At 35.3% G+C, this 14,537-nt stretch overlaps 1 protein-coding gene and 1 long non-coding RNA gene across 2 annotated transcripts in view; one reads left to right on the forward strand and one right to left on the reverse strand.

Annotated features, from left to right (window-relative positions):
- The window catches only part of LOC134672001 (tripartite motif-containing protein 2-like), a 29,295-nt gene that overhangs the window by 11,897 nt on the left and 2,861 nt on the right, over positions 1–14,537 (reverse strand). The window contains exons 4-5 of the mRNA XM_063529900.1: positions 14,243–14,362; positions 13,635–13,850 (exon numbers count right to left, since the gene is read on the reverse strand). Coding sequence (XP_063385970.1) covers positions 13,635–13,850; positions 14,243–14,362 — 336 coding nt within the window. The remainder of the gene's footprint in view (positions 1–13,634; positions 13,851–14,242; positions 14,363–14,537) is intronic.
- On the forward strand, positions 4,697–8,962 carry LOC134672013 (uncharacterized). Its single transcript, XR_010099292.1, has 6 exons — positions 4,697–5,245; positions 5,660–5,781; positions 6,136–6,235; positions 6,470–6,553; positions 7,026–7,159; positions 8,687–8,962. It is a non-coding gene; the product is annotated as an uncharacterized LOC134672013 (long non-coding RNA).

Here is a 14,537-nt window from a genome sequence, read left to right on the forward strand (position 1 = left end):
TCACAGTTTAGAGGTAGACAGTGTTATTTTCATTGATATTTACGCACACATAGACATTAGCCGTGTATTCCGAGTAGTTCGTTTGAGTAGACTTTAATAAAAAGGGAACGTTCGAATACTCTCCGCGCGCGAATCTTTAAACATTATTTTACTTTGGTATTTTTTCTAGTTTGTTTATTTCTAAGTTAAAATAAGGATTAATTAAAAAAAAATGCATGTGATAAGTAATAAACCATAGAATTACGTGCATCAAGTTTCAATCGTTAGAATATTAGATGTAACTATGAATGAAATATGCGTCTGAAGAGGACATCAGTACTACAAGGTATTTCTTTTTATTTTCCGTGTTTTGTAATGAAAAATGAGGCTTATACTAGGCAATAGGCATACGGCTAGTCACAGTTCGCCCCCGATTTAAGTGTTTTATGAATTACTACAGTAATTTGTAAAAGACTTCAATCTACTCTAGATTAGTCGGATATATCCCCCCTTTTCTAATCGTGTAGTGTGTATCTCAATACTAAGTGACCGCTAGTGACTCAGCTCTGAAATTAGCTCATCAGAATTCCGTCAATGAACCCATGACAGCTTTTTCCCCAGTCACCCCGCTTCACCAAAGATATTAGGTTGTGAATCTAATAGGCTACGAGTTAACCCGTTCTTGCCAGCTCAACCCGGCCGCCTCGAGTATTACTCCTGTCTCTACCCGAATTGGGCCGTACACTTCCGTAGAAGAGCGTCTGATGAGACGGCAAAAACTTCTCAAGCAAAACGTAGAGACCTTTAATTCTTATAAGTACGAAGCTTTCAAGTTCCATTGCCAAAATTCGAACCAAATTTCACTGCCTTATCACCCTCAGCCACGTTTTCTTGGCGAGTGTCTCATACTTGAATAAAATATACCGACATTTAAGTTTGTTTGGGTGTTTTTTTTTTTTAAATATATAAACAAACTTAAAATTGACATATTAAGTAGGTAAGTACCTCAGCATGGTACAGTAAAAATTTACCAAACTAAACATTCGCCTATTATTATACCTTATATTGATGAAAGCAACATAATATATAATTGTACTTAATTTAACCTATTGAAAAGAGCCTCGTCCTTTTAGACGCTCCCGGCCCTCAGAATATGTCGAGTGTCAGATATATCTCATCCAAAATGAGTGTGTGGGTTTCGTTAGGGTCTTATTACCTTGTGTAGTATTAGCCATAAAATTCTGTAGCCATTGGAATGGGCTGAATCCAATGGATTTTAACCTACCGATAAGAATTTTTCTGGCTAATTGAGTAACCCCCTCCCTCCCCAGTTTGTTCCCCTGCAAATACCGACAAATCTAGTTTGATTACCCTCCAGCTTTTGTCTATCTGTATCAATCCATTCTTTCCAATAAAAATACATACATCCACTTAGCATCCGTTTCTCATATCATACATCTCTTTCATAAATCACCACAAACTCATAACTATAAACACTCAATGCACACACGTTTTCATTCCTCCTCTATTACACTTTCACACTGATTTCTACAGACAGCCAACGCCCCGATTAGTAATCAAAATGAGAATAATATAAATTTATATTTATGGTAACTTGATCATTTTTTTAAAAGAAAAAAAAAACTTACTTATAGTGTCCTAGTCCCTCACTAGCCTAATATTTGTAGTCCCAGATGATTTTAATATTTTGCAATTAATTGTTTTTTTTTTGTAATTATTAGTTGAAAGCATTTTGACTAAATATTAAAATCAAGTGACGCGCACATAAAGGAAAATCTGCACTTTTTTAAATTTAATGATGACACACCGCGATTAATTCACCTTACCTTTCGCTGTCAAACACTGGCAGTCCACGCGGCTGCTTGTAATGTATAATTATCGCTTTATCAGAAGCCCATAACCGTACATTATATGGCAGTTAACTCTGATCTCACTACCCCATCACCAGACAAATCTATGTATATATATAAAACCTGAGCTAAAGCTGTAATACGACTCATATATTTAAAATCATAAATATTGACTCTACTTGTACGTTGTCTCTATATAAAGCTCATTGGCCAGCCAAAGTAATGCAAACATGCTCACAAATAAATAAACAAAAGAAAAACTATATGACATTTATAATGTTTTGAAAATATTTTAACACGCTTATTTACACCATAAAACACACACCATTGGTCTTAACGTACCTATATAAAAAAAATCCGAATCATAACACGATTAGACATGGTATTCAAATTACTATTGTAAGACCTACTGAATCGTTTATGCACTGTGTATGCTTAAAAATGGAGGCCTAGGTACTCCGAAATATGTTGCGCGAGTGATTAAAAAACGTAAGTAACATCTAGGCATTTTAAAACCTAAGTACCTAGGTGTTCCTAATACAAATACAAATGCATTATAAGGGTTAGGTAGGTAATAAGACCACCTTAGATATAAAGAGTAAGTAGGTAAATATTTATCTAAACATTGCGCAACAATTTATTTGTGTAAGTAATAAAAAATTAGCCTACTTAATCATAAGTTTATTCATAACTCCAATTTATTTTATAACGCTACTTGTAGGTACATATTCAAAATAAGTTTTACTCATAGATAGTTTTTCAAGAACTTTAAAAGAAAACAGACCACGAAACCAAAACAAATTAAATAAAATGAAGTTCGAAAATGATCCTAAATATATTAATAAACTTGCAAACATGTCTAATAAATTAAAACCAATTAAAAAAAAACTAAAATAAAAAACAAAACTTATTTGCTCAACGGGATTCGAACCCAATACTCATTTAGGTATTTTCACAGTAGTCCACCTTAAGATCCACTAGACCACCGGAGAGTTACAAGAAATGACAAATTTAACAATGACTATCATAGCAAAGTGTTTTATTGTATTGTTTTATTTTTCAAGTGTTTTACGCACAAAATGACCAACAAAAGAATTTTATTTATCACATAAAAACCATAACATATAAAGAAAATACCTATATATGTACCTATGAACAAATTATCATGGAATTTATTGAAACCGTGTTACTATTGTTACTAGCCGAATTCCGTCTAGAAAAATCAAGAAAGCATGTGATTATAGTCATATTGAAACACTTGAAAGATCTGAACGTCAATTTAGTCCTTTTATATAATGTAAACAAGCTATAATGCGTTTTATATACTAATAAATCCTAAAAATTGTTAAAATAGACTTGCCAAATTTTTCTACTCACGTGTTTATTTGTTGAATGCACATTCCTTGCAAATGGACACTATTTCCACCACTTTATTAGTCACTATTACACTACACTAATGCACACAATAACAGTTTTCACATAATTTTAACTACATTTTCTTTTCGCTAATTGTGTTTTGTTTACAAAATGCACTCATACACCTATGTTCCTTGCGATTTCAAAAATGAGAATAATGGGCCCTGTTGCACTCTCTGAAGATCCATTTATTTATTTGCCACTATTCTTGACCCGTACAATCATCTCTCCACCTAGACTTTTTATCATACTTGCGAAAAGAGGTTCCTTTGGGTGTGTTATTTATCTTCCATTGTAGTTATAACGTTGAGAGTGTCACGATCGTCTAAATTACACGTTGTTCCTTGTCCGCCTACAACTCGAACCTTCATTGAAGCAATAGCATTTGCTAGCTGCATAGCTTTGTTAGGCTTACTGTCGCGTAGGTAAACCATGACTGTGGCATTGATTTCAGCACGCAGTGTGATGGACTTTAGCCTGGTATATAACGTATTTTCTTCCTGTGTTTTTGAATGACTCCTGGTTTCCTGGTCCAACAGTTGTATGAACGCCTTCACCAGCTGTAGCAAGTCATCGTTGTCATATTCAGCAATCGCCACAAATTTGGATGTAGTCGTCGTAGTTGTTTGGCAACTTTTTGTTCGCGAAGAATTGCAAAATTCACTAAATCTCGTCACAAGCGCACATAAATAATCACAAATTGAACTCATTTTCACTTACTTCGAATCAAACAATACTATACTTTCTCACAAAATAATAACTTATTCGTAAAACCGCTCTTTGTTTATTTTGCGCGTTCATCGTCCGACTGAATTGTCAAATTTTGACGTAAACATGAAAGCTATAGACGAATCTTGAGACTATTAACGACATCTATATTTCATGATAAAAAAAAAATATCAGAAAGAATTAAAACTGGAAATTTGCCTATAGATGGAAATAATGTTTAAAATTAATTTTATTTAAATAATCCCAAATTGGTCATAACTATTTTATTTCTTTGTCTAAGGATGAATCCGTATCAATCTGTTTTTATAAAGAAATAATTAGCAATCTATCTATTAATTATCGTCAATACTAAATAAGTTCGATCGTGTGAACAAGTTTTTACGCATAGTCAAATCTAATAACTAATTTACAATCGCGGACAACTGACGAGCGAGCCATGAACCGATACACGACACGAGAGTGTAAACGGGTGCGCGTGCGCCCGTGCAATGCGACAAAATCAAAAACGCGTTCTAATACTCCTGGCAACATACTAAGCACAACCTTCGCAAATTGGTCGGGTTCTAAGTACGACTTAGTTAAGTAATATTCCGACAGATGGCGTAAATAACTGGCTTTGGAAAACTATCCTAGACTATATTATAAACGTTCAACTCCCGGTTAGTGAAAGGTATGGAACGAAATTTTATCTTTGGTAAATTTTATCTACTGTCATTTCTCAACTCAAGATCCGCCATTTATGTTTATTTTTTCCTCGAAACGTAATTAATTTATTCTTAACACAAGCAAACTAATCGTGATGATAATTATTAAAATTGCCTCAGTTACCAGTGATATTCTAATCAAATACCAAAAACATATGATAATTGCCTAGAACATGCTCTAAACCAAATTGAAACGTCATTTTGAATAGAAGCCATAACTTTTGTTTCACATTTGTTTTTCCTATGGTAAAATACCATGACGCTGGCTTTAACTGATCTAGCGAATAAAGAATGCCTCCAAGAATGCCCTTATGGTTTCCAAAATATAGCCCCTTGAAGAATTACTACAAAATGAACGGAGTGAAAATTCTCTTTCGTCGCCGCATGGCTGACCTTCTCCCAGCCTGCGTCGTCTATTTGTGAGCCTAGTGTTCATAACTATGACCTAGTGTTTGAACTATCTAGTACAAAGGATGTGTAATGAGTCTAGCTGTCGATACTACGAGTGAAATGGGCCTAAATGTGGAAACTGTTGCATCAACAAAGGTAAGATCTTATTCTTGTTCTTTCATTAAACAAATTACTGCTATTAAAAAAAACTGTTTCACTTATTAGAATATCGACCAGCGGAAAGTAATTGACCACACATTGACCTATCTATCATTAAATCTGCTTTCTATTCGGTCTCATCGAACACAGACAAACATTAAGGCTTCCCTAATTTTATTTCATTATGCTTGTAATGTTTGTACCTAATGTACTGAGTTGCCTTATTTTTATTCTTTGTTCAGCAACATAACCACATTTCTTTTTGAAAACTGAAAACAATGAAAGTAAAAATCTGTAGTAAAAATGACAAGTTGTTTTTTTTTTTAAATACTATTTGTCTAATGTAATATCAGTTCTTCTCTACATGCTTCCTATTGCAATAAGATTTACAAACTATATTTGGTTTTTCAGCAACCTGACTACTCTATTAGAATGAACCCCGGTATGTGTAATCGTTACTGAAGAAAAAGAAATTGAAACTACACTGTGAGGACTCCCTTGCTATTTTTGGTGATTACAAACAACTGTGAAGCGTAAGTATGACCTTTCTGTTACTAGACATCTACTCTCCGGTTTGTCCTTACTGCTTTTATAATTTGAAAAATGTTGTCGTTAAAAGATGACCACGCTCAATTTTCTTTTTAAATACTAGTTTCTTAAATTTGGAAATGTAATAGATTATAAAAAATCCTAATTATATGATAACGTCAGCTAAGAGTAAACAGAATTTCTTGCGTGGTAATGAAAATTTGCTAATAAATATGTATTTTCTTACAAAAGGATCCCGCAGTTTTTCGGTAAATACATTATGTGAACCCAATCCTAGACCAGTCATAAATATTCCTCTTTTTGCAATAAATCTTACAATATATGTTGTTATTTTTCAGCAACTGAAAACAATTTTCATGGCTTGCCCGATACCTAGTGAGCGGAGCAAATTCCATTGATGCCCTCATGGGTTCTTCCGAGTCTTTCTACAGTCCCCTAGTAAGTATAACACCCATGCTACTAGAAAGCTACTATAACATATACATATGTAACTAGAAAGACAAACTTAGAAAATTTTTCATCACTCTCAAAAATAATAAAATTGATTTTATTTTTATTTTGACTGTGAAGACCCTACCTGTGGTAAATAATAAACATTTTTAATCACACATATTAATAGGTTTTCTTAAATATACCCTACTTTAGCTAACTTTCATACTTTATCAATTTCAGTGATCCTGGAGATCCGTCTTCGCTCCGAAGTAACAATATGCCTGCCTACAATGTACATCTACAGACTGTCTCCAATTATGACAGGTATTTTATTTCATTAAAAAAAAAATGAAACTTATTATTAGCTCTAGAAACTCTTGACTTATGTCTGACTCTAATATTTCAAAAGAATGAACGAAGAAGTTTCCGATGAATGAACGGAGATATGAAAAATGTAATTAGCCTTACATATTCTATTCTAATTTTGTTAACTATGTAACTTAATCTAGCTTATTTGTGACTTAACTTTATGGAAATATGCCCTGTAAGGCAAAGATTCTCAAACTTTTTATTTATTTATTTTTTTATTTTGAAGGGTTTAAGTACTGTCTAATCTACTTTTGTGAAGTCTAATATTTCCCATGAGTGTGTTTTTTAATAAAATAATGACGCGCCCCCACGAATGAATGACTGTTGACATTTTTACCAATAAAACTTTCTAAAATGAAGAATCTCACGAGCCACTCATTCTAATCTTTTTCTATTTTTTTTCTAATACTAGTCTATTTTATTTCAGGTTACTAAGGACCTCTGACTACTGATACTGAAAGACACCTGTTCGATGACCGTATCTCAGGAATTTTCTGCTAAGGTCGCTCTAATCTTCAATGAACACAAGAATGACAATAGCAATCGTGTTGCAGAGCTTAGGTACTAGCGTGCTAGCTTAACCAACTATGTATATACTATTACTTAATAGCAATCAGAATACTATTGAAAAGTACCGTCGGCAGAACCGTACTGTAATTCTAAGTCAACAGGCTACCTTCATACTACAAAATGTATTTGTATGCACACTGTTCGTCCGGCTAATTGGCGCGTTGCATTTCTCAATTGATTTTCATGAGATTATTTGAGTGACTTTGATAATGTAAATGAGGTACACAAGACAGCTCACAGGAGCCCTTGTAGATAATGGTAATAACTATAACAGTAACCTATACATAACTCAGCGCTGTTTTCGATAAATGTTGCGACTCTTAGGGTTCCATACTGTAAAGTATGTAGATAAATGCTCATACATATGTGTATGTTCTACTTATGCTCTAATAATGATTGTATGACATACTATTACTGTTTTCTTTAACTAAATATCCTAACATAAGTGGTAAATAACCGTTTGTTGGATGTACTTGCTCAAATTATTGTTCATACATACATACATGCTTGTTTTTCCTATCCTATGGTAACAAATGTATGGTGTTCACATACAGTAATCAAACTAACCTTATTCCTAGCATGTGTGGTTGGCATTGAGACCCATATTTCTGTAATATCTGTTTTTTACTCTTACTCTACGATTGGCATGCCTATGCAGGACCGTACATACGATACAATCTGTAACCTACCTAGCTTATTCTAATGATAGTTTATCAGTAAACAAAACATGTAACAAAGATGGCACTCCGGTGTTATCACATATAAGTACCTAGCTGTTTTTTTTTTATGATATAGAAGGCAAAATAACAGACAAATTACTCAGCGGTGAATGACCACCGTTCCCTCGCAAACCTATAAAGGTGGTAAATGCATTGCCGGCCTTCAAGATGGGAGAATAAGAAAGTTACGAAATTCGCCCCCAGTGGCTTAGTATTCCTGCGCGTAAATGAATAATTACACGCCCCCATATTTTTACAACTAAAGTACATCCTAGTAATACGCCTCCTGTTCTGAAATACTTCAAAAAAGCCTACGTGAAACAGGCCTACGTGAACAGTTTCACGCCTCCATGATTTTTGAACAAAAGTTTATCTGACCACATCCTAGGCTAACTTAGGTAATCTAATCTTATCTCTAAACCGTGGCAACAGCCTCCTAACCCAATCTAAAGTAGACCTGTCTACTAATGCTGCCTGGCAAAGGCGCGCCTACCACGAATATGCGTTTTCAAGTCATGGACATTATTTGTTGATCTAAGTATGTATTTATCCATACAAGTATGTACTGTGCCACCTAGTACCAGCAGTACAAACTTTGCCTAGCCCGAATCCAATTTGATATGGGAATGATTGTCCCTAGAATATTTATTTATTTATTTCATAGTTATTATTGGTATCTGCGATGAAACTAATCGAATCTATGGCCCGAAAAGTAAACCTGATTATTTTCGCTTAAAATAAGCGTTTTAAGTCCTAAAATTATACTATATGGCTTTAATTTTGTTACCTTACTTTTCAGAAAACAAACACGCAAGAAGATGGATATAAAATAGATATTAGTGAAGACACACATCTTAACTCAGGAATGTGAAGAAGAATCCCTAATTACGGCGAGCATAGTAAAAAATGTAGTACCAAACTCGTCAAGAGATGGCGTCACCTCCGAGATAGAACGCGCCAACGATGTATCGACGTAGGAACATGATGTCCGAGATGCAAATTACCGATCGATTTTGAATGTTAGAATATTAGTGATAGGTTGGATGCACAAGTGCATACCCCTGCTGAAGCTACAGTTTTACGATACGCACAAATTATCAGTAACTGTACATAGTTAGTGTTGTAATAAATAAGCCATCTGAGATAATTACGTTGTTTTCTCCTACGGAAAGTAACCCTTTTTACTTATTTTTCTATGTGTAAATAGTAATTATGGAATAATAAACTTAATGTTTCATGACTTTTATTTAAGACCTTTCTACGTGTACATAGTAAATATTGAATAATAAAATTAATGCTTTCTGACCATAGTAAAAGCTGAGTCCAAATTAAGTGTACCCATTCCAATTTCACGCCAACAAAATGCCTTTATGGCTAAAAGGCTATTTTCTATTATTTATTTTTAAAACCTCGGTATCCAAAATGAACCTAAAAGGTGCATTTTATTTTAGATCCTCTAAAAACGGAACCATGTAGCCTGAAGAAAGCTACTTTTACATAGATATACCTTAAAAAACCGTAGTAACCCAGGTAAACTACATCCTGGTCACGGCACCAAAATGTCACTAACCCCTCTAAGCTACTTTACTTACTTACTTACCTAACCGTAAAATAAACACCCCCTGTAGATTTATCTCTAAAATATGGCCATGTGATCGTCTAGCTAGTAGTTAGGACCCCTCGAAGCGAACCGCGGTAACCTCAAATTCTTTAATGAGTATCAACTAAATTTTGGACTCTGATTTTATTTATATTTACCTAGATTTTATGAACAGAAATTTATGGTAATAAATTTATTATGAAAATAAGAAATAATTTAAAGAAAGTCGAGTTATAGAAATGGAATAATTCAATAAAATTTATTAGCGTAATGTAAATGTAGTTGTAGAATTACTATAATGTATTTAAGTATTGCAGCATATATGATGACATAAATATAAAAAATTGTTGTTGATAAAATCCTGCTACGCCTATTAAGATCCCGGGATAACATAGAAGTAGCACTCCTGAGATAAGCTCATTTACACCCTAGAATTTCAAGAATAATTACAGTTAACTATCAACTTCTAAACGAAGCGTGATTTACTCACACGTGCTACTTCGTATGCCCGATGCAGGTCTGGGAACTCTTAGTCCGATTACAAGATCAATCGGAACACCTACACTACCAGTTTAGCCAGAAGGGCTTTGACCAACACTTCGTAACTTAAGCGCACCTAGATGATGATGAAAAGAAGTGTCAAAGTATCCATCAGTCATCAAAATTACTTATCTTTTTTATATTCAAAAGCTAGGGATGCTAATCCCTTTATCCCATTCCCCAGAACTGATAATCTAGACAGAATTCCTAGTTTTCTAGATGTATAAACAAAGTACCGAGTTTAATTGCTAACTATTAGCTTAATCTAGGCCGAAATTGAGTATTCACTCAATTATATCCTTTGTACTGCTCCTGCCTGACAAAGGTTCCCTAAAGCAAACCGTTCCTCAATCCCAGAATAGTCTGCGTTCCTAAATCCAGATGATGTTGTAAATACCTGATTGTATTACTCAGTACCTCGCTTCTACACCAGACAACCAGAAATAAAAATTAGAAATAAATTTTATAGAAACATTAATTCTTTCCCCATATAAATTAGGAAGATTTAGACAGTTGAACACTTTTACCTTTTATACACACATATTTTAGAATAAAGAAACCATATTTTTAGACCCTAAGGAGAAATATATATCAACCATATCAATTTTATAGACCACAACTAAAAAATAACCTTGACAGACAATAAAAAGTGTGTGATTCTACCCTATTCCTACCCTTTGTCCCTAATCTAGTACATTCAAAGCATAGTTCGTTCTTACCATCGACCCAATGCTTTGTAACATACGCAAGTGTAGTCCCTATGAGAAGCTGTAGAGTTCGGCAGGCGAAACCGATGAAGCAACCTACAGGCCAGTGTATTTGGTTCCCCCTCCTACGCCCGCGGGCATGGTGGTAGGAAGTAAACCGCCCTATTCCGTGTATATAAGTGTATCAGTACCCTAGCACACACACGCACCAATCACGTGGGAAACTCTGCCGCGACTAAGACTAAGTGTAAGATATCAATCACGACAGAAGCTTTTCCCCGCAACCAGCACTAGTATGAACCGGAGCACCGAAATATATAAATAAATTTAATAGGAGACCTAGTCTCAATTACTGCCGACTTCAGTGGGCAGGGATTACTCCCAATGACGCGCACGTGACGTCTCCACATCCATCTAAACAGCTGGACCTTGAGACTAGTGAGATAATTCATCTCTTATGTTGATATAAAAGAGATGCCAAGTCCTCTCAAACTTGGAGCAAAAGACTCCTAATCATCCAATCCTTTGGCACCGTTAGGCGGAGTGAATGCTTAGCTGGACAAACTGTCAGTCCAAACAATGATCTGGCTTTTAAAATAACAAAAATACACTAAAATAACTAAATTAAACTAACTCACAGAATAATGAAATTCCCTCAAACACTGTCATCCATATTTAACATTACGAGAATTTCTTCCCGTAAAACCAAACACAGACACAATTCCAAGCTCCGGCCACGCAACGACATTGTCCCTGCATAGCATGACGGCACTTAGAACACACAGCGTAAAGAAAACTTCACAATAACTAAAACCCACACAAGGCAGTAAAGAATCTCCACAACAGTCTAAACTTAGCATTACGACGATCAAAATCCCCGCAAAACCAAGCACAGACACAAATTCTAAGTTTAAATTTATCAGGATAATTCCAAGTAAAAACAAACAGAAAAAGTTCGCGGAGAAACTTCACCTCCCCGCACTACGTTACACCCGAAAACCAGAGTCACTGCTAGTCCGATGGTCGAAGAATGAATGAATCCCCCTACTCTCCGCACCGGCCTTTTATACCTTTTACTATGGCGACATAATGGCGACTTAGTGGCGACTGAACGGCGACTTAGTGGCGACTGAACGGCGACATATTGGCGACAAAACGGCGACATATTGGCGACAAATCGGCGACAAATCAGCGACATAATAGCGACATATTGGCGACTTAATAGCGACATATTGGCGACTTAATAGCGACATATTGGCGACTTAACAGCGACATATTGGCGACAAAACAGCGACAAATCGGCGACATATTGGCGACTTAACAGCGACATATTGGCGACTTAACAGCGACATATTGGCGACAAAACAGCGACAAACCGGCGACTTATTGGCGACATTACCTAGAGAGACCTAATGGCGACATAACGGCGATACAATAGCGACATTAATCAAAACAAAGACATACTGGCGACATATTAGCGACTTAACAGCGACATTTGGGCGACATAATAGCGACATAACGGCGACTTATTGGCGACAAATCAGCGACATATTGGCGACTTATTAGCGACATATTGGCGACTTAACAGCGACATATTGGCGACTTAACAGCGACTTATTGGCGACAAAACAGCGACAAACCGGCGACTTATTGGCGACTTATTAGCGACATATTGGCGACAAAACAGCGACATTTGGGCGACATAACAGCGACTTATAAAGATAAACATTATTCCAAAAGTACCAGGATACCAGAACTGCAGAAGAGGTCGTTGCCTCGGACAGGTAACAAGGTTTGATCCAAGAAGAAAGGTCTTAAGTTTCAGGTTGTTTTACTAAACCATATGTCCTAAATTTTAAGGTTCACTTTCGCTTACTTCAGATCAAAAAATCACGTCCCTTTCTCTCTCACAGTTTAGAGGTAGACAGTGTTATTTTCATTGATATTTACGCACACATAGACATTAGCCGTGTATTCCGAGTAGTTCGTTTGAGTAGACTTTAATAAAAAGGGAACGTTCGAATACTCTCCGCGCGCGAATCTTTAAACATTATTTTACTTTGGTATTTTTTCTAGTTTGTTTATTTCTAAGTTAAAATAAGGATTAATTAAAAAAAAATGCATGTGATAAGTAATAAACCATAGAATTACGTGCATCAAGTTTCAATCGTTAGAATATTAGATGGAACTATGAATGAAATATGCGTCTGAAGAGGACATCAGTACTACAAGGTATTTCTTTTTATTTTCCGTGTTTTGTAATGAAAAATGAGGCTTATACTAGGCAATAGGCATACGGCTAGTCACAAGTGCATAAAAACTTAAGAAGCTAAGTTCAGTCCAGCAATTGTCCTTTTTGGCTCAGTAATATCTTGATTGAAAACGCATACCGAACGCAATAGAGCCCCAAGTGCACCAGTGTATGTAAGTATGTGCAATCTCTGTATATTTTTTTATTCGCTGTACATTTAAATAATGAGGTTTTGGATGTAGGTAATTTTCGTTCCTAATTGGTTTTGTGTTATAAAATTACTAATATTTCTTTTACCAAAAATATTTTTTTATAAAAAAATATGATTCCGAGTTAGTATTGCCGATTTCGTTGAAAACAAAATTGCCTAAATTGTGACGTCACACCAGGTGATGATGATGATCACAGGAGGTGGGAAGGATTTGCAAAATGTGACCAAGTGTGACAAGGGGTCAAAAAACCTAGAAATTCGTGTGACGTAATTAATGGATGATCCCTTACACGTTGTTATTACAGATCATATAGCTACACTTATACTAGTTCATCCAAGGTTCGCTACGCTACGGTATACGGTAAGCGGTAATAAAAGGTAAGAAAAGCGGTTATTGCGAGACAGGTTGAGCATAATTACGTCAACGGGTCAACAAACCTTCGTTTTTTCCTCTACGTGCTCCTTAAGTGACATTGTTTTCTTTGCTACATCCCGGGCCTCTTCCAAAGAGCTCTTAAGGGCTAAAGCTGACATTTCCCCGCATTTTTGAAGTTCCGAAGCTTCCTTTAGCAGCTTGTCCTTGTTTTCAATGATGGCGTTGATTTTTTCGTCGGCGGTGATGACTATTTGTTCTGTTATGCGTTCACAGCGGTCCTTGATTGAGAAAAAAGGATTCTTAAAAGTAAAATCAAGCCTAATGAGTGACTTACGAGATAGTTTCAACGTTTTGAAATATACCTAATAGAGTTAGACCAAGAAAAGTCTGCAACGAATTTAATAGCATACGCAGTTCAAGTGTTATGGTCATAAGTTCATAGAAGTTTTACCTACATTTAAAATAACACTTGCACTGCGTGTGCTATTAAAAATTGTTACAGACTTTTCTTGGTCTAACTCTATGTTACCTAGACCTTAAATATTGAACAGTAAGTAACTCTTTTTCGTGGTAAGTATTCCTAGGTTAAATGACTGAATCCTATAATTATACAAATGGGGAATGATGTATATAATATACATATATGTAAACGTAACTTCTTATACTTTACCTTGTAATATTCCACTTTGTGTTCCATCCTTTCAGAGGCCGCTTCCAGTTGCTTAAGAATAGATTCCACTTGGGTCCGCATGTCGTCCAAGTGCTGGGACCAGCAGACGCGGCAGAAATTCTGAAGGAAACAATAGAAGGTAAGTAATATATGTACTTATCTATTGGTAGCCTTATTCCTTTATTCGCTATAGTACAGACATTCATTTAATTATTTAAATTTATAACGTTAATTTCTTGATTAAGTACTACAAAGTTAGAAAAACAAACACGCAGAAAAACCAATGTTAAAATTA

This window comes from Cydia fagiglandana, chromosome 16 (genome assembly GCF_963556715.1).
Source record: "Cydia fagiglandana chromosome 16, ilCydFagi1.1, whole genome shotgun sequence".
NCBI classification, from domain to species: domain Eukaryota; kingdom Metazoa; phylum Arthropoda; class Insecta; order Lepidoptera; family Tortricidae; genus Cydia; species Cydia fagiglandana.